Raw genomic sequence first — 24,976 nt, 5'->3', positions numbered from 1 at the left:
GATATTAAAGACAATAAACTGACTTGTTGCTTAAATCATTAAATCGTCACAAATTCAAAATAAATATTAGAAGCTTTTACAGATTTAAATAAAAAAGAGAGACAAAGATTTTTACTTTTAAATGTCTATATTTAAATAACCATCCATCATCCAACCATCCATCCATCCATCTTCATCATCCAACCATCATCCATCCATCCATCCATCTTCATCATCCATCCATCCATCCATCCATCATCCATTGATCCAACCATCCATCATCCATTGATCCACCCATCCAAAAATTCATCATCCATCCATCCATCCATCCATCGTCATCCATCCATCCATCATCCATCCATCCATCCATCATCCATCATCCATCCATCCATCCATCGTCATCCATCCATCCATCCATCTTCATCCATCCATCCATCCATCATCCATCCATCCATCCATCATCCATCCATCCATCTTCATCCATCCATCCATCATCCATCCATCCATCTTCATCCATCCATCATCCATCCATCCATCCATCCATCCATCATCCGTCCATCATCCATCCATCATTCATCCATCCATCTTCATCCATCCATCATCCATCCATCCATCCATCCATCCATCCATCTTCATCCATCCATCCATCCATCCATCCATCATCCATCCATCCATCTTCATCCATCCATCATCCATCCATCCATCCATCCATCCATCATCCATCCATCATTCATCCATCTTCATCATTCATCCATCCATCCATCCATCATCCATCCATCCATCCATCCATCCATCGTCATCCATCCATCCATCTTCATCCATCCATCATCCATCCATCCATCCATCATCCATCCATCATCCATCCATCATCCATCTATCTTCATCCATCATCCATCCATCCATCCATCATCCATCCATCCATCCATCCATCTTCATCCATCCATCCATCCATCCATCGTCATCCATCCATCCATCCATCTTCATCCATCATCCATCCATCCATCTTCATCCATCCATCCATCCATCCATCGTCATCCATCCATCCATCCATCTTCATCCATCATCCATCCATCCATCCATCATCCATCCATCCATCCATCCATCCATTGTCATCCATCTTCATCCATCCATCCATCTTCATCCATCCATCCATCTATCCATCCATCCATCCATCCATCCATCCATCTTCATCCATCCATCATCCATCCATCCATCTTCATCCATCCATCCATCCATCCATCCATCCATCGCCATCCATCCATCCATCCATCTTCATCCATCCATCATCCATCCATCTATCCATCCATCCATCTTCATCCATCCATCCATCCATCCATCCATCCATCATCCATCCATCCATTCATCCATCATCCATCCATCCATTCATCATCATCCATCCATCCATCATCCATCCATCCATCCATCCATCCATCCATCCATCATCCATCCATCCATCCATCATCCATCCATCCATCCATCATCCATCCATCCATCCATCCATCATCATCCATCCATCCATCCATCCATCCATCATCCATCCATCCATCATCCATCCATCCATCCATCCATCATCCATCCATCCATCATCCATCATCCATCCATCATCCATCATCCATCCATCCATCCATCCATCATCCATCCATCCATCCATCATCCATCCATCCATCCATCATCCATCCATCCATCCATCCATCCATCATCCATCCATCCATCATCCATCCATCCATCCATCCATCCATCATCCATCCATCCATCCATCCCGTCCATCCATCCATCATCCATCCATCCATCCATCCATCCATCATCCATCCATCCATCCATCCATCCATCCATCCATCCATCCATCCATCCATCCATCCATCCATCCATCCATCATCCATCCATCCATCCATCCATCCATCCATCCATCCATCCCTTCACGCTGCCACCCATCAGGAACAGGAAACACCTCACGCTGAACAGCAGTGTTTAGCATGAGGAAGCAATCCACCCCACCCAGAGGGTACTGTTTCACCTTTTTCTGATTGAAACCTTTGACCTTTGGCTTTATGCCGCCACTGAAAAGACTCGCTGAGATTTAAATCTCTTTGTTAAGAGAAAAACAAAACAAAAGGACTCAGAAATACTCGCTAGAGCCTGGTATTAAACAGGGACACAAGCAGCGAAACCAGGAGGAAAAACGGAACCAGAAAATCTGAAGTCTCATTTTTATTGGAGGTCTTTCTGTTCCCTCATCACAACACCCCCACTACTTTACACCTGCATAAGACAGTTTATTAAACCGTATATTCTTTTCTTTAAGAACGGTAAAATCAGACACTGATAGGTGTTCTTCAATATGCTGAGATAGAAACATCCATCCATCCATCCATCCATCCATCCATCCATCCATCCATCCATCCATCCATCCATCCATCCATCCATCCATCCATCCATCCATCCGAGCAGGATGAATAATTCTTCGTACCTCAGACGTGGTTCTGCTGCTGGTCCGGCTCTGCTCCGTCCGTCTCTGTGGGTCATGTGTCCGGAGGACTGAGGGAAGCTGGGAGCAGATCCTGCATCAGCCTCTGGTCACACCCAAACACTGACACCGACTGACTCTGCAGCTGCAGCACAAACAGGAAGGACAGAGAGGCTGAGAGGTGCTGGCTCCACAGTGAGCGCTGCTCTGTATCAGCAGGGGTGAACTCAGCACATTCAGCAGCATTTCCTACAAATTAAAAGCACACATTAACAAAAATAACAGTCCTTATCTGAGGAAGTGTATAAATCCTTGATTGCTGAATAAACACAATCGACCTGCTCAGGTTTGACTGACTGATCCAGAAATGGCAGAACAGACATTTTAACCTTAGAAAGGAGTTTCTGTTTGTTCTGAACTTTTAAACTTTGCTTCTTATTCTTCATGTATGAAAAACATTAATGTTTAGAAACTTTTACCAGGAAGAATTATGCCGGAATAAATAATAAATGGGGAAAAAAGTTTATTTTATTATTTTTATTGGATCATTGGGACCATAGGTAAAACAAAACACGACCTAATTGGTTTAAAATATCATCAGTTAGGTTGTTTGGCTTCAGAAGGGAGATAAATATCTAACTATGATCTTAATTACAACATTTATAGAGAAGATTTACTCAGAAACATTCTATGGAATGTTATTAATGCCTAAAAAGAAGCAGTTTACTATTTTTCTATATATCATATTGTTTCTAGAACTGTTTTTATACATTCTTGGTATTCTTTTTGAAAATTTGAAAATTTGAAAAAACATGGACCACATATTTTACAGAATAATATTAGAGCTAAATAAATAATTTAATTTATTTTAATATCATATAAAATGGAATAGTTCCTTTTCTGCATTTGCTTTTTTTTGTGAAGTTTTTTTCTTCTTATTAAGTTAATTTAATTTATGTACTTCTATTCTAATTTCAGTTTTCTCCTCAATCTATTTAGATTTGTATTAGGATTCTGTCTTTATTTGACTTTAACAATAATATCAGTACCTGGATTGATTGATTATGTTACAAAAAAAAATAAATATATATATATATATATATATATATATATATATATATATATATATATATATATATATATATATATATATATATATATATATATATATATATATATATATATATATATATATATATATATATATATATATATATATATATATATATATATATATTTATATATATCCAGACTGATGTCTGCGCCTCATTACAGACCTGTTATAAGGATGTAAAGAAAAGTTGGACCAACTTGGTTAAAACCTACAGAGCTGAGAGGAATATAAACAAACATTAAGGAAACAAAAACAATAAAAATACATGAGAGGAAATGATGCTGCTGTTGATGCATTTAGCCAGAATCTGCATCAAACCTTCAGTGGGTTCTGATCAGCTCACTGCGGCTCAGAGGGACATTCAGATCCAGAAGGAGCTAAAATCTGCAGGACTCTTGTGTCTTCTTGAGCAGATGGGTCTGAGTTTTCGGCAGGCTGGCTTCCAGCAGTCAGGCTCCTGTTCCTTCAATCGTCTGACCAGCCAGGAACCAGTCATCTGTGTTTAGAAAGTGCAAGGATCCTCTGCTACGGACCTTTAAAAGATGCAACCAGCTGTTATCTCTGGGGAGCAGACAGGCTTGGTTTGGACTGATACTCCAGCTGTAAGTTTAGGCCTCTCCTTTAGGACCCCACCCCGACCCAAAGACCAGAGGGGGCCTGTCACTGGGTGCTGTGAAGGATGGACCTGGTTGAATGGGGACAGTTACTACGCCTCCCAGTGACGGTTACTATAGTGATCGCAGTCCTTCCTCCTCATGAGCAGGCGATTCTGTCTCACCAGGGGTCCAAAAACGATATTGATATTGATAATATTATTTTTTATCTAGATTTTAAACTACATATTTCATAATATAAATGCATCATCCACAAAAAAACAAACCTATTTGAAGACCTATTTCTATTACTTCAAATAATATTAATCCTTCAAAGCGCACTCAGTGAAATACTTTGAAAATCCACATTTCAAGCCAATAGTGTTATTGGAATCCAGGACAAGAACTTATTACCTTTGTAACATTAAAATATATGGATATTGTGATGACAAAAATGAATGTCATTGTAATAACAAGAAACGCCAACATGCCCGATTAAAATAAGAAAAATAACAAAAGTGCTTCTATAAGAAATCTGTGGAAAACACTCTGAAAGGGAAAGAAACCTTTTTTGTTTTTTTGGTACAACATAACCTTAGAGTTATTAATGCTGATACTTGAACTTGTATTTTCAGTTTATACACCTAAATATAATTAACTAATTAACTAGGCTTATTAACTTTACTTTTTAACTTTTCAATTCGCTGTTTACCTTGTTTTCTTGACTTGTTAACTTTTTTCAAACTTAATTAACAATAGGTAATACATCATTCAAGGGCTCATCTAATTGGTCAAATGCCAAAATAAGTTGTACAGCCATATAGCAGTATCTTTGTTGAATGGCTGGATATAGATCTTGTGCTTCTAGACCTCACTGCGGAATGTAGGGACTCCATTAGTAAGGGGTATGCAAGTGATTAAAAACTGTAAGTTGCTCTATAAAGGGAGCAAAAAGGGCATCTAACTTCCTTTAGAAAACATTTTGTTTTATTTAAAATTCAAATAGAAATGAAATTTAGATTCTTTAAAAATCTGATCAAACGTCTTAGATAATTATCAAAAAATAAAGTCCTTTTTAACCCTGTAATGCCAAATGTATCATATTTGATACATACGGTTTCTGAAAGGTTTTGCATCTGACACCTTTTGCATAATTTAATGGTAAAAACTTTGCTCAAAATCCTATTGTACACAATCAGATATACCTGATAACAGCCAGTAGAAGACTACACAAAAAATAATCTTGACTTATTGCATAGCAATAAATTATTAATATTTTTTCTTTTTATATATTTTGTTAAAAGGCCAAATAAGGACTTCAAACCAAAAAAAAGTAATTTTCTGTTTTGTTTTATTCTTAAAAGGGTTAGGCACCATTAGCGGCTCTAATAAGTTGTATCTACATGGACTGAGGGCTAAAAAGGCCCTTTAGATCCCTTCCTGGTAGAAACTGAAAAGCCTCAGCCAAACAGTCAGGATTTACAGGATTAATCTACAGAAGGAATGAATGTAAACTTTCATTAAATGCAGATGATTTATTGATTTTTATACCAGACTGATAATATTCAGCAAAATTTGAAGCTAAAAACTCCTTAGTAAAGTTAAATAATTTAACTCATTTTATTACCAGGGTAGGGAGAGTTCAGTAACGAGGTTTAAAGTTGGGATCTGCTGCCCCTCTCTGGTTGAAAGGAATAATGCGATCTAGATGTTTCAGCTTTGGAGATAAACTGAACTCTTCAGTCATTTATGATAAAGAAGAAGCCTCTCATGTTAAAATACTCAGTTCTGTTAAATAATGAGGAAATTTATCAGGGGGAAAAGACTCAAGGTAAGTCCTGAGGTGGGTAGTAATTAGTTACATTTATTTAAGTAACCCATTGATCCATTTTCCATCACGCTTTCCTTCTGAGGTCATGAGGGGTTCTGGTGCCTCTATCCAGTTGTCTATGGGGTCCATCGCAGGGCAACACAGAGACAAACAATCACTCACACCGAAGGAGAATTAGAGAAGCCAATTAACCTAACATTCATGTTTTTGGACTGTGGGAGGAAGCTGGAGTACCCGGAGAGAACCCACACATGCTCAGGGAGAACATGCACTCTGGAATAAATCTAAATCTAGTGTGGTGGATGATCCTCCCACCATCACATCGTGTTAGTATTTTCTTTTCTTGCTTTATATTATATTACAATTTGTGTTTAAGTTGGTTATTTTAGACAGGTATTTTCTAATGGGTGCACACTTTAGTTAATGTCTGTCTGAACGGTTTATTTACACTTGTTGTTTTGTTTGAGGTGCTGCTGATGCAAACCAGCTGGAGAAGGAAACCTGGAGCGTACCATTTTTGAAAGACTGACGGGGGAGATTTGTTTCAAGAAGTTTTCAATGAGTTTGTCACTGAAATATTCACTTATAGTTTCTTCTAAGTAGTTTTTCTTTATTTGTTTCATAGAAATTTTGTTAATTTTGTATTTATTGGTTCTTTTGTTATGTTGTGCCTCCCTCATTTTGTCAACTTGGGTTACTCCATCCCTTTTTAAGCAGTTTGTTTGAGTTGGATCCTCAGTTAAGTTGGGCCCAGATTCATCTTATTTTGTATTTACGTTATTTTGTATTGCTTTTGAGCCTTTCTTAACCATTTTTACACAATTAAATTAAAGCACTTTTTAAAATTTTGAATCGTTTTGTCCTTATTTAAGTTTGGTCCCTCACATCTAGATTAATCATTATTTCTTAAAATAAGGCAATTTTTCTTGGATTGAGGAGGAAAAATATCCACTTTACCTATGGAACAAGACAAATTACATTTAAAATAAGAAAACACAATCGCATTGTCTTATTTCAAGTGCATTTTATCTAAATATCTTATTTTATTATTCATTCCATTGGCAAACTATCTCACTTACCTACTCTAATTAAGGGTAAATGCACGTAATTTGAAAACTTTTGACTTATTTCTAGATTGTTTTTCCAGTGAACTCCATGCAGAAAGACCCTGGGCCGAACCCAGACTCTTCCTCCTGCGAGGCAGCAGTGCTACCCACTGCGTAAATGTGTAGCCCTACTTGATGAACAATTTTAGGTTTAGGTTTACTGAGCCATATTTCTTTTGTGTACTTAAGTAATATTCTTGTACAGTATTGCTACTCCTAGACTGGAAAAAATCTAAATGTTTTTAAGTCATTTTATCTCAAAAAAGTGCCTTTGTGCTAGCCTCGTGAGACCATCCTGATCTCGCGAGCTTTCAAGGTTTCACTCGCAGATCAGTCTGGAGACTCTCCGTTAAAGAAAATTTGGAGCCGTTCACCAAACAAACGTCCAATCAGCGTTGGCTTTGAGGCGGGTTGAGGTGTGACGCAACGAGAAGCGCGACAGTTCAGTCTAAAGAACATGGCGGCTTCAGCCGATGAAACTAGCGTTAGCGTGGCTATCGAGCAAGTTTTATCGGAATTACAGAGTATTTCTTCACTGAAAGAAGAGCAAAACACTGCTCTGGAGGCTTTTCTCAGAGGAAAAGATGTTTTTGCTCTTCTCCCGACTGGTTTCGGCAAGAGTAGCCTGGCTTGTGGTTGTGTTTTCGTCGTCGCTCTGTTAGTACGTCATATGCTTCGTAGATCTGATTGGTTTATTTGGCCCGTCTATCACCAACATAGGCCAATCAGCTAACCAGTATTTTCACCCCTTCCCAAAATTACTTCAACGGAAGGTTTCCAGATGGATATGCGGAGCAAATCCATCTGGCGGAGTCAGGTTACCTTTGTTCTTGGATTAAGGAGGTAAAAAAGACCTTTTGTCAGTAGAACAAGACAATTTGCATTTAAAATAAGAAAACACAACTGCATTGTCTAATTTCAAGTTCATTTTATCTAAATATCTTATTTTAAGAGTAAAAATACTCATTAAATTGGCAAATTATCTTATTTACCTACTGAAATTAAGGGTAAATACACTTAATTTTTAAAAATTTTACTTATTTCTAGATTGTTTTTCCAGTGAACTTGATTTTAATCTCTGTCTACTGTCCTCTGTTATTTTAACTATTCCAAATTCATGTAAAGATACAGTAAACTTTGAATATTAACAGTGGTTAACAGTTTGTTACCCTGTCCTAACATTTATATAGTTCTCATTTTAAAGATTAATGTTGATAAAAAAGGTGAAAGTATTTCTTCTGCACAAATTTGTTCTTTTATATTCATATTTGCATTCTTCAGGGATTTGAGTCCTTAAAATGTCAGGACTTGATCATAAAGTCAGTTTAAAGTCATCATTTATAAACATTCAATCTGATATTATCCAATTGTTACTCATTAATCAATAGATGTTTTATTGAATACTTTTTTACTTTTGTTAAAAAAAAATTTTTTTTCTAAGTTGGAGTAGTGCTTTTCTTACTTGAGTATCATTTTTGGGTACCCACCCGCCTCTTGTCCTGTGTGGAAAAGTAATTGCGCCCTGATTACTTTCTCAGCTTAGAGAGGTTTGGTCTCGTAAGAAATGAAACCAGAATTTGCAAACTGATTTTTATTTTCTTTCAGGTTATTTAAGTCTCAGTTTCACGGCTGTTTGATCAGAGAAATAAAAAAAAAAAAATAAACTAAAATGTTTTAAAGGAGCCAATATTTCCATCATGTCAAAGAAGAAAACAAATGTGCACTTTTGTTTTTTTACATTTCTTTATTATTTTCTGACATTTTCATTTAGAAACTATTTCCACACCAGATTGGTCTCCATGTTGGACAAACATTGGCTCAGTTCTCATCATTAACTCATCAGCGTCAGTCCGACTGATGTTCATTGTCCCTCAGCTCATTAGATCTAATAATTACAGAACATTTACCGTAGAAACTAAACCTGCTGAGGTCGTTGGTCTGGGGTTTATTTAGCGCCTTTCCTGTTTCCTCTTTGATTCTTTCTCGGCTCTGAGGGTTGAAGGCTGCATCTCTGACAGCTGGGAGGAGAAAAGCTGCGATGATGAGAAGATCCAAACTATCAGGACAGTCGATCTTCTGTGAAACAACCACTAGGAGGAGCCAAAGATCAGATTTCCTTTCAGGACTAAAGGCAGTCAGAAAGTCTGCAGAGGAAACTCCAAAAACATCCGGATTTCAGTCCACCTTCTTTGGTTTACGGTTTTTCCACACGACGACGACAGTGAAGGCTCCTGTGGAGCAGAAACATCTCATTAGTATTCATTCATTAGTAATTATTCATTAGTATTCACCTAAAGCATCTGACAGGGACGGAGCAAAGGTTATTGATACCCTGCAGATGACATCCACCTCGATTGAATACAGAAATGTGAATAAGAAATAAAACAAACATTTGACCTGTTGGTTATTTATCAATAAGTTAAAGAAACTTAAAACAGAAGCTGATTTTTTCCATCAGCTTTTAATTGGAGATTTTAGATGCAGGCCGATATATTACGAATTATATCGGACCGATTTCCACTAGAGATGCACGATATTGGGATTTTGGCCGATATCCGATATTTTAAAACTCATGTAGCCGATAACCGATATCGATACCGATGTTAAAGCTGGACAAAAATAAGTAGTCGTTGAAAATAGCAGTTTTGTTATCCATTTCTGACACTTTGAAAAATAATATACTCAAATATATTTTCATATGCTGATATCAAATAGATTTTTTAAAACACGGTATCGATCTATTTTACTTTCAAAATCTCGTGAAATTTCATCGTTCTGTTACAAACTCTCGTGATATTTTGCAAATTCTTGTGAGATTTTGTTAGTAAAATAGATCGATACCGCGTCAATATATCAACATATAAAAATATGGCAACATTTGGTGAATTTTCGGGGGATTTCGTAGCATAACGATGACATATAGCAATATTTCATTAGTAAAAGAGATTGATATGGTGTTTTTAAATGGCAATATATCAGCATATGAAGATATTGGGATATTTTAATGGATCAATATTTTTTCCCTCGTCTTTAGAAGTTTTTAAGTCTGTAAAAAAGAAGTTTTTGAGGAAGAAGAAGAAGTAGTTTTTTTTTTTAGACTTCAGAAACTCAGAAGCTGATCAAATATCGGGTTAAATATCGGTGGGGTGGCCGATGTCCGATATTCAGTTTTAAGGCCGATACCGATAGGGGGCCGATTATATCGTGCATCCCTAATTTCCACTATCAATATCGGATCAGAATATTCCAACTGCTTAGTGTCTTCAATAAAAGGTTTTAATCAAGTGGAAATCCAAAAATAAAAAAAACAAACTAAAAGATGCTGCAATAATCTGGAATTAAATCCCAGAAAACTGTAGAAGTGCTGAAACCCTCAGCTGCTTCAAATGAGGAATAAAAAAAATAATTTTCAGAGTTGCCTTTGGCTGACCTATCAGAACATTATTAGCCAAGTTTCCAGACTAATCGTTCCATTTTCTTTAACATTTTACCTTTATTTTTTCCTCATTTCCTCTAATTTCTCTAACTCTGTTTTGCTTTTAAGCCGCTGCAATTTACGTTTTCCTTCAGATTTTCTTAAACTTGCTGTGATATAATGAATCCTCGTCTTCTACAGAGGTCTGCATGAAACTCAAGCAGGTTTTACTGGAATGGTTTGGACCCAGGAAGGCAGAACCGGATTGATATTTAGAGATAAAGAAAGGCTGATGAGCTTAAAGTTCAGGGAAACACATGTAAGAGAGGGAGGCTCTGACCTATGCACAGCAGCAGGACGACTGCAGCGATTCCAGGCAGGATGACCGAGTATTCCCGAGGGAGGAAATATCTGTGAAGGAGATGATCACTGTCCACAAAAGGCTGCAAGAAGACAAAAAAACTGCATCAGACAGGATTTACATTCATCAGGAATCAGAAGATCTGGGCTGATAGCGATATTAATATGACTAATATGGCCAATAATCGATATTTAAGGATATCAGACATATTTTCAAACCTGTTGGACACAATGAAACAAACAAACTGATGACATAAACTGAAAAGGAGAGAAATGAACCTAATCTATTAATATCTCTCAAGGTTACATGTTAACATAATCTAATAGCGATGTTAATGCCGGTATATCTTCTTATTAAAATATCAGAACTGACCTGAAATACATTTCATTACATATTCCTGACAATTTGTATTGAAAATCTTCCTGGATGGAAGAGAAACGTCTTCAAACTTGGAAACAAAGTCCAGTGGATTGGTTTTTTTTTACTTTTTTTTTTTGGAACATTTCATAAAAGTAAAAAGCTAAATATTACAGAAACCAGAAAGAGGCGGATTTAATACAACATTTACAGATTAAACTAATAAGTAATTCAGCAAATCTTAGTTCTAATTTCCATCAGCATAGTTCTGGTTCTAAAATAATGTCTAGAAGCCCGGTTGGACCGGATCTGATGGATCCAGACAGAACGTACCAGTACTATGACCCAGACGGTGTAATAGGAGAAAAGCAGGAGGCTGAACAGAACCAGACTCATCCCAACAACCTGATCCGCTCCTGTAGCCTGAAGACAAAAAAAAAAAAAGGTTTGTTTTTGTTTTCATTTTGCTTCATTATGAATTGAAGGCAGATGTTTCTGTGCTGGTCGGGTCTTAAATTGGAAACCTGGAAAAAACTGGAGCTGGAAAAAAGGGCAAAGACGCCATTAAGACAACAAAAGCCTGGAAACATGAAAGGACAGAGGAACAGATTTAACTTTTAGACGAAAGAATAAAGTGGGAAAAATTCAAACAATATAACCTGAACAATACTTCAAATTCCAGACATTTTCAGGCTGTTTCCACCCCAAACTAAGAGAGTCAGAGGAACCTTTCCCCATCTGGGAGTCACGGTGGTATAATCCTGACCTCATGTTTCTAAATCCAGAGTTTTGCTGGTTTACGCTGAAACTGTAAAATTTGGGAAAATATCACAACTGAAAACAGGCTAAAGAATAGGACATAAATGTCCTAAAGTTATATATAAAAATAAAGTAATCAATGAAGAAGAGAGTAAAAGCTATTTGAATCTATCTAAGCTATCAAGTTAACTTGAATTTAAAGCAGAATAATGAATAATAACTGAAACAGCTGAATGTTCTCTTCCTTAAAATGGTTTTATTTTAAAACATATTTTAGGGGATTTCAGACCAAACTCTGATCATTTATCTCAAGACTTTAGGGTTAATCAGCCAGCTTTGTAAAAAAAATATGATAAGATGTATTTCTTCTAAATAAACAGGGTGTCCATGCATTACCTTCTACCTTAGTCAGTTAAATAACCTGCTGCTGTCATTCAGCACATCTCTGATATTGCTGCTATTTTCAAATATCCATTACTGTAAAAATGTCCAAAGTTTTATATTGTTAAACACTTTACAGTACAGTATTTTAATGTTTATCTTTCAACTCTTCACTAGTATGTTATTCTGATACATTTCTTCTGAGGTCCATATTTGTGGGACCATTTTTCTTTTCTATATTCTTTTTGCTGATTTAAACAGCAGGTTTTCTTTTCTATTATAATTGTTTTTATATTTTTATGATAATTTAAAAGACTGAATAATCAAAGCAGCAGCTTCAAACTGAGACTAAACGCAGCAATAACATATATATATATATATATATAAATTGTGTAAACTCAGATTTCAGTTTAATGCTAGGCTACAAGCTAGCAGTCTAACTTCATCCGACATTAGCTTTGCTCTTCAGCTCCCATCTTCCGGTCAGGCTCCATTAAACGCTGATAATATAATTTTAAATTTGCCTTTTTACGATGAATGGTTTATTTGTTGTGTTTCTTACCATGTTTACAGCCACGTAGTGATTAATTATTTGTTGACGCTTCCTTCTTCTTCTCCTGAACTTTGCGGAAATGCGCTCCTCTCTCTATCGCCCCCTATCGGCCGTAGGATACAATTTCACTACTGTCTGCTAAAGATTCGACAATGTAACCTCTAGGAAAAACAAAAATAAATCCTATTTTGGCATTAGCTGTAAAAAAAAAAAATCTAAACCAGAATTAAAGTTTAAACTATTAAAATATCTGAAAAAATAAACTAAACTAAACTAGAATAAATAATAAACTAAAATAAAATACACATTAAAATTAATTGACATTAAATTTACATTAAAATCCATCTCTACTTTCTGTTGTCCTCAGTCTAATCTTCGACAGGTAAAAACAGAGCCAATATTTTTGTGTTAGTTCTACAAAACTCCACAAAGTAGAGCTTTCAAAAAAAAAAAAAAAATGATAAAAAAAAATGTATTTATGCCCATTTTATATCATTAAACTTTTTCCAAAACATTTTATTAAAAAAAATATAAAAAATTGGATACTGTTTACCAATCAGGTCACTTCTGAGGGCAACTTGCTGGATTGTATTTACTTACTTACGTCACAGAAAAGGTGTCGTATTTCTTCCACCATAATGCACCATTTGAAAAAGTTCAAAGGGTGTAAATACTTTTGCAAGTATCTGTTTATAAATAAACAAATTATTTACACAAATGTGGATGCAACAAATAAAATACACAAAATGAAGTGAATCATAGTAATTTTTACTTTATTTGACTGTGTACAAAAATTATAAACAGATAAACTCTTACAGTGTCAATTGTTTAAAAACTAAGAGTTAAAATAGTTAAAAAATCAGTTTCAATCAATACTAATAACAAAAAAGGATCATAAATGTACCCAAAATAACCTGCTCACATTTATATCTTATATATACTGTAGGTTCCTGCAGGAAAAGTTTGATTGAAAGTAAATCGTTAGAAAAACAAGGCTGAATCTGATTGGATTCAGTACATTCCCTTTACCGAACACATCCTTTAAGCTTAAAATACTAAATATAATCCCATCCTTTACTGTTATTTAAATCGTTATAAAATATTAAAACCCTTTCTCACCATAAAATACAATACTTTGATGAATAAAAACTATAGAAATATTTTACAGGTCATGCATGCCTGATGGACGTTTTCTCTGGAGTGAAATACAGCAGCGGCCATCTTGGTTTCAACGGCTGGAGTGTAATTCAGTCAGTGGTCATATTAAGCTTTCACATACGGTGATGATCAGACCAGCCTGCTGGAGTGTAAATGTTTCACCGTTTCAGGAACTGTTTCTGCAGCGACGAGCAAACGATTTGCACATAGTCATTTCTTTTTTAAATACTCAGAGCAGAATGTGACATAAAACTAAGTTTGCATCTTAATATCAGTAAGAAATGCATGACCTGCATGCATACGGAGTTCCAGAATTCCCAACAACATCCACAAACAAACACATCCTGAGAGGTTCCACTGTCTATTGTTAGTTTGAAACAACCCAAGCTTTGTCCTGGAGCAGCTGTGGGACTGACCCCAGAACAACGACACCCCTCCGACAGAACCACAGAAAGCCGTCTGTGCTCAAAGATGAGGACAAGTCTGGAAAACCCTTCAGATGAGAAACATTAAGTGTTCTCCACCAATTGGAGCTTAGCATAAAAATGGAAATGGAATTAAAGATTTAAATTCTGACTGAAGTCTGTTCTTTTGAGTGAGTCAGACTCAGCAGCAAACAGTGTGAAGACAGAAAGCAGGTGGAGCAGCAAAAACCAACGTTACAAACATTTCTGGTCCAGCAGAAATAACCTTGGTGCTAATTACTCACTAATTACTAAACGTTTAAAATGACTTTTTTATATCACAAAAGGTTTGGAAAGAACAGTTCTCTCTAAAGACACAAATATCCCCATTCACTTTTTTTTGTTTTTAAAGGACTCCCATGAACAGTAAGTGTTGGAAAATAAACCATTAATCCAACATACTTTCCCTGTGTATGGAATCATACTAGTGCCACAAAAATAAATAAAAATATGTAAAGGATTTTGAACATAAATGGTAGAGTACTTATAAAGCATAGATGAACCAAAAACAAATGATACCAAGTTTTCCAGTCCAGCAGAAAAAGCGTTAGCACTAATTGATAATAAATAAATCAGCTAAGCAATCCAAATTAGTTTACTACAATCACTACAGTAATTATAACTAATATCTTCAAAGAATTAAAGGTCTCTTTTGAGGTGTTGCTTTTCTAAGGCGCTCTTAATAATTTCTGTAAAAAAAAAAAAAAAAAAAAACAATAAACTAACAGAGTAAAAAGAAAACTGGTAGAGCTATAACGGGGTTAAAAAATAAAAATGCTATTGATGGATTTCAGAACAACTTACAAAAAAAAGGCATCATCTTTGAAATCAGACTTTATTGTAGAGTTTAAATAATTTTTTTATGCTTTGACTGATTCTTATTTCAGTGTAATACCTGGTTATTTATCTATTTGTTGTTATTAACATATTTTAGAACAAATGCACAAGCTAAAATATTTCCTCTAAGAAGTTATGAAATAAATATAGATACAAAAGTGAGAAAGTAACGCAAAACAAGAAAATTTCCATCCAACTAACTCCAAGTTTAAATTTAAAAAGCTCATACCCTTTTATATTGTTTTGGCACTACTATGATTCCATACTAAGAGAGAAATAAAAAATGTGAGCCGCATTGAGTCTTTTTTTTCTGTAATAATGAATGGAGGTGTTTGTTTTCTCACAGAAACAGATTAAAAACTGATCATATAAAATTCAGTATTATATTTTCAAGCATAACTGGACTAAGTTTATGATTGCAAAAGCAAAGGCTAAAAACAGTTAGCATCAATTGGCGTTGTTAATTGTGAAATGTTTAAGATATTAAAAAACAAAGTTATTTTCCTACAGGTGCTTTCAAAAGCAAACAGAGGCAAGATGCATTTTTAAAAGTACTATTTGTCAAAACTGTGACCAAAGTAATGCGCAAAAGCAAAACATGGAGGAAATTAGCAATTAGCAAGCCCGCTAACTCCTAAACACAGCAGTTAAATCAGTTAGTGGCTAAATTACTTAATGTTTAATGATAATAGCTAGACAAATACATACAGAAGTCAATAAAGTGTCTACATCACACTTTTGTGCATCACATGTTATATTATTAACTAGATCTGCCTATTATTAACTAGAAATGTATTAACTAGAAAAGTTAGCAACTAAAAAAGTTAGCAACTAGCAGCCCCACTCACAGCTAAATGCTAAAGGAAGGAACTTAGCAGAAACAGATCTTTATTGCTCTAGTTTAGCTGCTCTAAACGACAACGAGGAATAAAGGAACAGTGATTTTTTATGAATTATTTTAAAAATTATGAAGTAATAAATCAACAATAGTAAACATAACTAAAAAATAGCAACTAAAAGGGCAGTTGGAAGATGACAATCTTCGATTTTACTGCATTTTTATTGGCCTAAAACACTTTATAAATGCATGTAAAAGTGATATTCTTCCTTCCTGAGTGGTTTATGCAACTTTTATGTTCAGCCTGTTTCACAGAAAATCGTTTTAAATGTTTCTGGAAATATAAACTGAATCAAACTGTGCGTAGAAGTGCAATAAGACGAGCTAAATGTTAAATCACATTTAGCACTAAAACCATGTCACAGAATTTTATAGGTTGGTTTGGATTTAAACTAAATAAAAAAAGCAGGGCGAAAGAATCAGTGTTTAAATAAGAGACATTATTATCTCATCCAACACACTGGAAAAAATCGAAATCTAGATAAGTCATTTTTTCTTAAAATAAGTGCATTTGTTCTTGGATTGAGGAGGTAAAAGAGACATTTTGCCAATGGAACAAGACAATTTACACTTAAAATAAGAAAACACAATTGCATTGTTTTATTTCAAGTGCATATGATCTAAATATCATATTTTAAGATTAAAAATACTCATTCCATTGGCAAACTATCTCATTCACCTACTCAAATTAATGATAAATACAGTTAATTTAAGAAATGTTTACTTATTTCTAGAACGTTTATCCAGTGCATAGTTTGAATTAAATTGAGTAGGTAAATATGATGATTTGCCAATGAAATTAGTATATTTTCTCCTAAAATAAGATAATTAGATAATATGAACTTGAAATAAGAAAATGCAATTGTTTTTTCTCATTTTAAATGTAAATTGTCTTGTTCCATTGGCAAAGTGGCTCACTTTCGTCCTCAATTAGAGGAAAAATGCACTTATTTTAAGTAAAAATTACTAAATTAGATTTTCATTTTTTGCAGTGTGGCTGTTCCATGATGGTTTTCCAATCTCTGTGTTTTCAGTGGTTATTAGCAGGCCTCCTCAGAGGTTATGTGCAAAATATTTAAATACATACAGACAGTGATCAGACACCAATAAACTACAGGAACATTATTAGCCAAAGCTTATTTCTGCAGCCTGTTGTTAGTGACGAGGTATTCAGGTGAAACTAAATAATGTTTTGCGTGTTAGAAAACCAGACATATTGCGATAGCATCCTTTAAACTTTAAAGGGGTCTGCAACCTGCGACTCCAGAGCCACATATGGCTCTTTGGACCCTCTCCAGCAGCTCTTAATAGTGGCTAAAATGTATATAAAGAGCTAAATAATTTACTATAATATATACCAGTATGAATAGCTTTAGCGTTTTTTATAAGGTGGAAAAGAATGAGATTAAAAGAACCAGAAAAATGTTTTAAGAGACATTTTTCTATGAATTAGCTTGAAAATTATACGTTTTAACATAAAAAATATATGAATTGATTGTTTGAGATGGAAACAACTAATTTCCTATACAAGCTTTTAAAAAAAAAAAGGTTTTCTAGAAAAAGTCATGGTATATTTTGCGGCTCTAAACAACTTTTATTTGGTCGTACTCTGGGCAAAACGGCTCTTTGGATATGAAAGGTTGCAGACCCTTAAAGCCTTGAACAAGTGTGAACAGAGAGCCGCGTTATCCTGAGTAACATACTGCAGGTGTGACATCGCTGTTTGCAGCATGAGGTAATGATTCACTCACATAAACAGAAACGTTTCTACATTTGGATCACGGATCGTTTTACTGAAAGGCGGAACCGAATCTGTCAGTTTGAAAAACAGGTTAATAATAACAGGGTGTCATTTAGATCAGACGAAAATCTGACCTCTTTTAAAGGAAAAGTCTGTTAATATTCAGTACTTTAAATATGAAACTATAACCTAATTTTCAATAAATGATACGTTTTTTTTTATTAAGAGTAATTTAATGTGAATGTTCTTTACTGGAGGCATCCATGTTTGTCAAAGAACACTACTGCCACCTACTGGTTAGTGACGTCACGGTGCGGTATCGGCTGTTGATCAAGTCCCAGTGCTGTATCTGGTGTTTGTCACAACGCGCTATTATCCAAGTCATCTTGAAAACATTCTTCTTCCAAATGTTGGCTACATATTACGGGTTTTTTCTCTGGCCAGAAGTTCGATGGCAAATCCTCCCTCTTCAAGTTGGCAATCCAACGACGAACCCGTCCGTGGAGGATCAGGAATCAGAAAGGTGGAATAACTCTTTTCGATGTATTCCATCATCCAGCTGCCATGCACGTGGGCATTGTCAGTTTCACTATAGCTCTGGTGAATTTTAATGGTGAAGTCCTCTGGAAATCTTCAATAATTGTTGTTGATTGCAGATGTGTCTAGTAGTTCCCATTGATTTAGCTTGTAAAGCGGGGAGAATGGCGCTAGGCTTACCGCACCGTGACGTCACTGCTGGAAGATGGCAGGAGGGAGGGGCTACTATATTTGGGCAAAAATGGCCGCTCCCAGGCTCTGCGACGAAAATTATAATTTTTATTTTTTTACTGATTAACGATAAATTCCTTAAATCACCACAAACGTATTAGTTTTAGGTATAAATAATGATCCATTGATCATTTCTTGCCGACCGGACTTTTCCTTTAAACGCCACAAACTTTTAAGTTTACGTAGTTATAAATTTTCGCAAAATAGAAATCAGCTGATCTGAAACTTTTTTGGGGTTTAGTTTGGGTTTTATCACCTGTTTTCTTGATTATTTGCAGCTTTTTTATCCATTTCCTTAGATCAGTTTTGGCAGAAAAACAATAAACATTTAAAATAAATCTACATCTTATCCATTTTCTGAAGATAAAATGAAACGTAGTGGTGAGCCCCTGCGACGCTAACTTTTAGTGTGCTGCACAGTTTGGAGATCAGATGAAAAAAACATGAAAACGTAAAAGATGGCGCCAGGCCTGGATCCTGCCAGGTCTTTGCTGCTGGATTAAACGGAATTGATGGAATCATCCTGAGCGGTCGGGCACACCTGGACTTTAACTCGCTCAAACTACATTCCTGCTATCGCTTTGTTAGACAGCATCAAAATACTGCCTCCCACCACCGGATTTAACACACGAGAACAATCTCCGACAGAGCCAGCAGGGGAAGGAGCAGGAGGAATCTCAGCGAGTCTCTATCACCACCGGCTCAAAGATCCCAGGAGTTCCTCTGGAAGACAAACACAAGCCGGGATCAGGATGAGCTCTAAGAACCGGCATGGTTCCTGGGGCCTGGAAGTCTACCTGGTGGCGAGCTGCGTCCCGGCGAGGGCGGTGCTCCCATCTTTGCTGACAAACAGTCTCAAGTGGCTGTCTGAGGAGAAACATAGAGCCCAGAGGAGCCGTTACTGCTGTGATAATCACATGACGCACCATGAACTCTAATGGAACACAAGTTCTGAAAGACTACAAACCTATAAATCGTCCAAAATAAATCTTTATTTAACTGCGATTTAAAGAAAATGGATGATCTGTAGCGGTTTCATTCTAACCTCTTTCTTTGGCTCCTAAAAACCACTATTGAGCAATTTTTCTTTGGATAAACTTTACATGCACAGGTGCACTTTCACAATCAACTACAGGTGCTTGGTTCCAGGTACTTAGAGATTCACTTCCATACTGGAAAAAATCAAAATCTAGATAAGTCATTTTTTCTTAAAATAAGTTCATTTGTTCTTGGATTGAGGAGATAAAAGAGACATTTTGCCAATAGAACAAGACAATTTAGATTAAAAATAAGAAAACACAATTGCATTATCTTATTTCAAGTGCATATCATTGAATTATCTTATTTTAAGACTAAAAACACTCATTCTATTGGCAAACTATTGCATTTACCTACTCAAATTAAGGGTAAAAACACTTAATATAAGAATTTTTTACTTCTTTTTAGATCGTTTTTGCAGTGGAAATCTCTTATACATATCTTCAGCTACCACAGTATACATGTCAGATTCTATAATACTACTTATACTTCAGCGATAGTATGAAAATGTTACTTTATTGTATATCTTATACTATATATGTTGGTTGTGCTGTTTTTTTTTCATATCTCTTTGCAAGTTATGAAGAAGACAGAAGATGTTTTATCATTGTTTACCTTTTATCTCTCAATTGTTCTCCTTTTTTTCTGTTTTTCCTTTCCTGTTCTACTTACATTGCAGTGTCCATATAATCTGTAAAACTTCCTGCATGAATTATAATAAAGTTATTTATATGCATAAATCAAGGGGAACACTATGGCAACAGCCGTACTGCTCCACTTGTGAAAGTAAAATCTGTTGAGCTCTTTTTTGGCATCAAGACAATTAGTATCTGGTGCGCACAAGAAACTAAGTAGAGTGCACGAGAAAGTAACTGGTGCTCACGAGAAACTAAGTAGAGTGCACGAGAAAGTATCAGGTGCGCACGAGAAACTAAGTAGAGTGCACGAGAAAGTAACTGGTGCTCACGAGAAACTAAGTAGAGTGCACGAGAAAGTATCTGGTGCGCACGAGAAACTAAGCAGAGTGCACGAGAAAGTAACTGGTGCTCACGAGAAACTAAGTAGAGTGCACGAGAAAGTATCAGGTGCGCATGAGAAACTAAGTGGAGCGCACGAGAAAGTATCAGGTGCGCACGAGAAACTAAGTGGTGCACACGAGAAAGTATCAGGTGCGCACGAGAAACTAAGTGGTGCACACGAGAAAGTATAAGGTGCGCATGAGAAACTAAGTGGTGCACACGAGAAAGTATAAGGTGCGCATGAGAAACTAAGTGGAGCGCACGAGAAAGTATCAGGTGCGCACGAGAAACTAAGTGGTGCACACGAGAAAGTATCAGGTGCGCATGAGAAACTAAGTGGAGCGCACGAGAAAGTATCTGGTGCGCACGAGAGTGTATCTGGTGCGCACGAGAAAGTATCTGGTGCTCACGAGAAACTAAGTAGAGTGCACGAGAAAGTATCTGGTGCGCATGAGAAATTATCAGGTGCGCACGAGAAACTAAGTTGAGTGCACGAGTAAGTATCAGGTGCACACGAGAAACTAAGTAGAGTGCACGAGTAAGTATCAGGTGCACACGAGAAACTAAGTAGAGTGCACGAGAAAGTATCTGGTGCGCATGAGAAATTATCTGGTGCGCACAAGAAACTAAGTAGAGTGCACGAGAAAGTATCAGGTGCGCACGAGAAACTAAGTAGAGTGCACGAGAAATTATCAGGTGCGCACGAGAAACTAAGTAGAGTGCACGAGAAAGTATCAGGTGCGCATGAGAAATTATCAGGTGCGCACGAGAAACTAAGTAGAGTGCACGAGAAAGTATCAGGTGCACACGAGAAACTAAGTAGAGTGCACGAGAAAGTATCTGGTGCGCATGAGAAATTATCTGGTGCGCACGAGAAACTAAGTAGAGTGCACGAGAAAGTATCAGGTGCGCACGAGAAACTAAGTAGAGTGCACGAGAAAGTATCTGGTGCGCATGAGAAATTATCTGGTGCGCACGAGAAACTAAGTAGAGTGCACGAGAAAGTATCAGGTGCGCACGAGAAACTAAGTAGAGTGCACGAGAAAGTATCTGGTGCGCATGAGAAATTATCAGGTGCGCACGAGAAATTAAGTAGAGTGCACGAGAAAGTATCAGGTGCGCACGAGAAACTAAGTGGTGCACACGAGAAAGTATAAGGTGCGCATGAGAAACTAAGTGGTGCACACGAGAAAGTATAAGGTGCGCATGAGAAACTAAGTGGAGCGCACGAGAAAGTATCAGGTGCGCACGAGAAACTAAGTGGTGCACACGAGAAAGTATCAGGTGCGCATGAGAAACTAAGTGGAGCGCACGAGAAAGTATCTGGTGCGCACGAGAGTGTATCTGGTGCGCACGAGAAAGTATCTGGTGCGCACGAGAAACTAAGTGGTGCGCACGAGAAAGTAACCGGTGCTCACGAGAAACTAAGTAGAGTGCACGAGAAAGTATCTGGTGCGCATGAGAAATTATCAGGTGCGCACGAGAAACTAAGTTGAGTGCACGAGTAAGTATCAGGTGCACACGAGAAACTAAGTAGAGTGCACGAGTAAGTATCAGGTGCACACGAGAAACTAAGTAGAGTGCACGAGAAAGTATCTGGTGCGCATGAGAAATTATCTGGTGCGCACAAGAAACTAAGTAGAGTGCACGAGAAAGTATCAGGTGCGCACGAGAAACTAAGTAGAGTGCACGAGAAATTATCAGGTGCGCACGAGAAACTAAGTAGAGTGCACGAGAAAGTATCAGGTGCGCATGAGAAATTATCAGGTGCGCACGAGAAACTAAGTAGAGTGCACGAGAAAGTATCAGGTGCACACGAGAAACTAAGTAGAGTGCACGAGAAAGTATCTGGTGCGCATGAGAAATTATCTGGTGCGCACGAGAAACTAAGTAGAGTGCACGAGAAAGTATCAGGTGCGCACGAGAAACTAAGTAGAGTGCACGAGAAAGTATCTGGTGCGCATGAGAAATTATCTGGTGCGCACGAGAAACTAAGTAGAGTGCACGAGAAAGTATCAGGTGCGCACGAGAAACTAAGTAGAGTGCACGAGAAAGTATCTGGTGCGCATGAGAAATTATCAGGTGCGCACGAGAAATTAAGTAGAGTGCACGAGAAAGTATCAGGTGCGCACGAGAAACTAAGTAGAGTGCACGAGAAAGTATCAGGTGCGCACGAGAAACTAAGTAGAGTGCACGAGTAAGTATCAGGTGCGCACGAGAAACTAAGTAGAGTGCACGAGTAAGTATCAGGTGCGCACGAGAAAGTATCAGGTGCGCACGAGAAACTAAGTAGAGTGCACGAGAAAGTATCAGGTGCGCACGAGAAAGTATCAGGTGCGCACGAGAAACTAAGTGGAGCGTACGAGAAAGTATCTGGTGCACACGAGAAACTAAGTGGAGCGCACGAGAAAGTATCTGGTGCGCACGAGAAACTAAGTAGAGTGCACGAGAAAGTATCTGGTGCGCACGAGAAATAATAATTTTTTTATTTCTCTTCATTTACCCTTTAGGGGCTCCATAAGAAACTAACTGTTCCACTGCGCATAAATTTAGAGAAATCGCAGCTTTCTTTTTGTTTGACCCGAACCTTCATCGCTGCTGCCCTCAGAGAAATTCTGGCTCTGAATAATCTTCTCCACGATGTCGTCGGCATCGATGCGTAGTCGTCCGACGCAGACTGGTGCGACCTCACGGAATCTATCTGGTCGCCTGGAAATCAGCAGTCGATCAGATACCAAACATTAAATGTACATATGGGGAGAGTAAACTTAAGCTGAACGATTAGTTTAGCTATAAATAATCAACTGTCGTCTGCTGACGGGACTTTTCTTTAGGATGTAACGCTACTGAGATTTTTGCTATATCTATCTCAGTGCAGAGCTATGAAATAATAGTTGACTCTTGCCCTCAACAGAAGTGATGAGAAGCATCTGCTGCCGGTGAGATAATTTCTGATTCTTCCAGCGGACTCATGATTAATAAGCTTTATTCAGCAGAGTTCAAGCATGCTAGCTGTTGGGTTTAATAGGAGAAATATATTTAAATGGAGATTGCTATATTGTATACAAGGTGCGCATGAAAATTCACATTTTTCTAGTTGCACAGCGGTGAATTTCTGAAGAATCCCATGCATGATATGTTTGCACAGCACGGAAGTTCAAGCATTTCCTTCATCGGATAATCTGAACGCCTGATGTGGATCAGCTACTCGAGAACATGTGATCAGTGTGTGACTACCTGGAGACCGTGGACAGAATGGCTGCTGCAGAGGAGAGGTATCTCGGTCTGGTAGGAGCTGCTTCTGGGTGGTGACTGGAGAAGGTTGCTGAGAGTAGCGACCGAGAAGGCTAGTGGTGCGGCACGAGACGTACGTGTGCTGACGAGATCGTTCAAGCTGAGCAGCGAGAAAGTGATCTGTGCTGTAGAATTAGGTGGGGAGGAAGGAGAATAAAGTTAGTGATGAGTTCAAAGTTGCTGTTTGTCAACGGAACTAAGTGAGTGCCTAGATATGGTGAAAAAAACTCTAATTATGATTGTATTGCTTCAGAAGTGAATTCTCTGTGAACAAAAAGTTTTTGATTTTGATTATTGCCACACAAAAATTAATTGAGAGATCGATTTACATACTGAAGAATAGTGGTAATCAGCTGGCAGCTTGGTTAAATGCTGGTTAGAATGCTATGCATACATAGCCTACCAGCTATGCTGATTATGCCTGCAAATCTAAGTAATTTTTTCTTAAATAATGCATTTTCTTGAATTGAGGAGGAAAGTGAGACATGTGCCAATGTAAAAGACAATTTACATTCAAAGAAAAAAACAATTGCTTGTCTTATTCAAGTGATATTACTACACAATTAAGGTAATCACTAATTAAGAATTATATATATATAACATAATACTATATATAGTATAAATATATCTGTATAATAGAATATATATAATGTGACTAGTAAACTAAGTAACGGGGTTGAAGTAAGTATTTTACACTGCCCAAGAGCAATGGTAAAAATGAAGTAATGCACGAGAAAGTATTGGTGCGCATGAGAAATTTATCTGGTGCGCACGAGAAACTAAGTAGAGTGCACGAGAAAGTATCAGGTGCGCACGAGAAACTAAGTAGAGTGCACGAGAAAGTAT

The 24,976-nt window shown here is 37.0% G+C and overlaps 3 protein-coding genes across 5 annotated transcripts in view; all 3 read right to left on the bottom strand.

Moving 5' to 3' along the window:
- The window catches only part of pip5kl1 (phosphatidylinositol-4-phosphate 5-kinase-like 1), a 34,838-nt gene extending 30,763 nt beyond the window's left edge, over nucleotides 1-4,075 (bottom strand). For 2 of the 3 annotated variants that reach the window (XM_038270701.1, XM_038270699.1), the window contains exons 1-2: nucleotides 3,876-4,075; nucleotides 2,447-2,588 (exon numbers count right to left, since the gene is read on the bottom strand). The gene's annotated coding sequence lies outside the window, so the exon portion shown is untranslated. Of the gene's footprint in view, nucleotides 1-2,446; nucleotides 2,693-3,875 lie in introns of all 3 variants that reach the window. The other variant, XM_038270700.1, reaches the window with a different exon arrangement.
- A 4,741-nt stretch (nucleotides 4,076-8,816) lies between these two features.
- dpm2 (dolichyl-phosphate mannosyltransferase subunit 2, regulatory) lies at nucleotides 8,817-12,979 on the bottom strand. The gene is made up of 4 exons (XM_038270698.1): nucleotides 12,923-12,979; nucleotides 11,554-11,643; nucleotides 10,843-10,945; nucleotides 8,817-9,318 (listed from the first exon to the last, which is right to left on the bottom strand). The coding sequence occupies exons 1-4, from the start codon at nucleotides 12,923-12,925 to the stop codon at nucleotides 9,263-9,265; spliced, it is 252 nt and encodes an 83-aa protein (XP_038126626.1). The 5' UTR covers nucleotides 12,926-12,979; the 3' UTR covers nucleotides 8,817-9,262.
- Nucleotides 12,980-18,815: 5,836 nt separating this feature from the next.
- LOC119773639 (protein FAM102A-like) overlaps nucleotides 18,816-24,976 on the bottom strand; it is a 40,474-nt gene continuing 34,313 nt past the window's right edge. Inside the window, exons 11-12 of the mRNA XM_038270696.1 lie at nucleotides 19,577-19,646; nucleotides 18,816-19,502 (exon numbers count right to left, since the gene is read on the bottom strand). Of these exons, the coding sequence (XP_038126624.1) occupies nucleotides 19,457-19,502; nucleotides 19,577-19,646 (116 nt within the window). The 3' untranslated portion in view covers nucleotides 18,816-19,456. The remainder of the gene's footprint in view (nucleotides 19,503-19,576; nucleotides 19,647-24,976) is intronic.

Source organism: Cyprinodon tularosa, unplaced genomic scaffold (genome assembly GCF_016077235.1).
Source record: "Cyprinodon tularosa strain WSP-4 unplaced genomic scaffold, ASM1607723v1 ctg773, whole genome shotgun sequence".
NCBI classification, from domain to species: domain Eukaryota; kingdom Metazoa; phylum Chordata; class Actinopteri; order Cyprinodontiformes; family Cyprinodontidae; genus Cyprinodon; species Cyprinodon tularosa.
Note: the sequence above shows the minus strand (reverse complement) of the source record. Positions and strands in the feature narration are given on the sequence as shown.

Excerpts from the sequence above, each read along its gene's own strand:
- dpm2 (XM_038270698.1), bottom strand. Across the intron at positions 10,946-11,553 it reads CCGTCTGGGTCATAGTACTG|CCTTTTGTGGACAGTGATCA; the intron begins GTACGTTCTGTC and ends GTCTTCTTGCAG. Across the intron at positions 9,319-10,842 it reads CGTCCTGCTGCTGTGCATAG|GAGCCTTCACTGTCGTCGTC; the intron begins GTCAGAGCCTCC and ends TCTGCTCCACAG.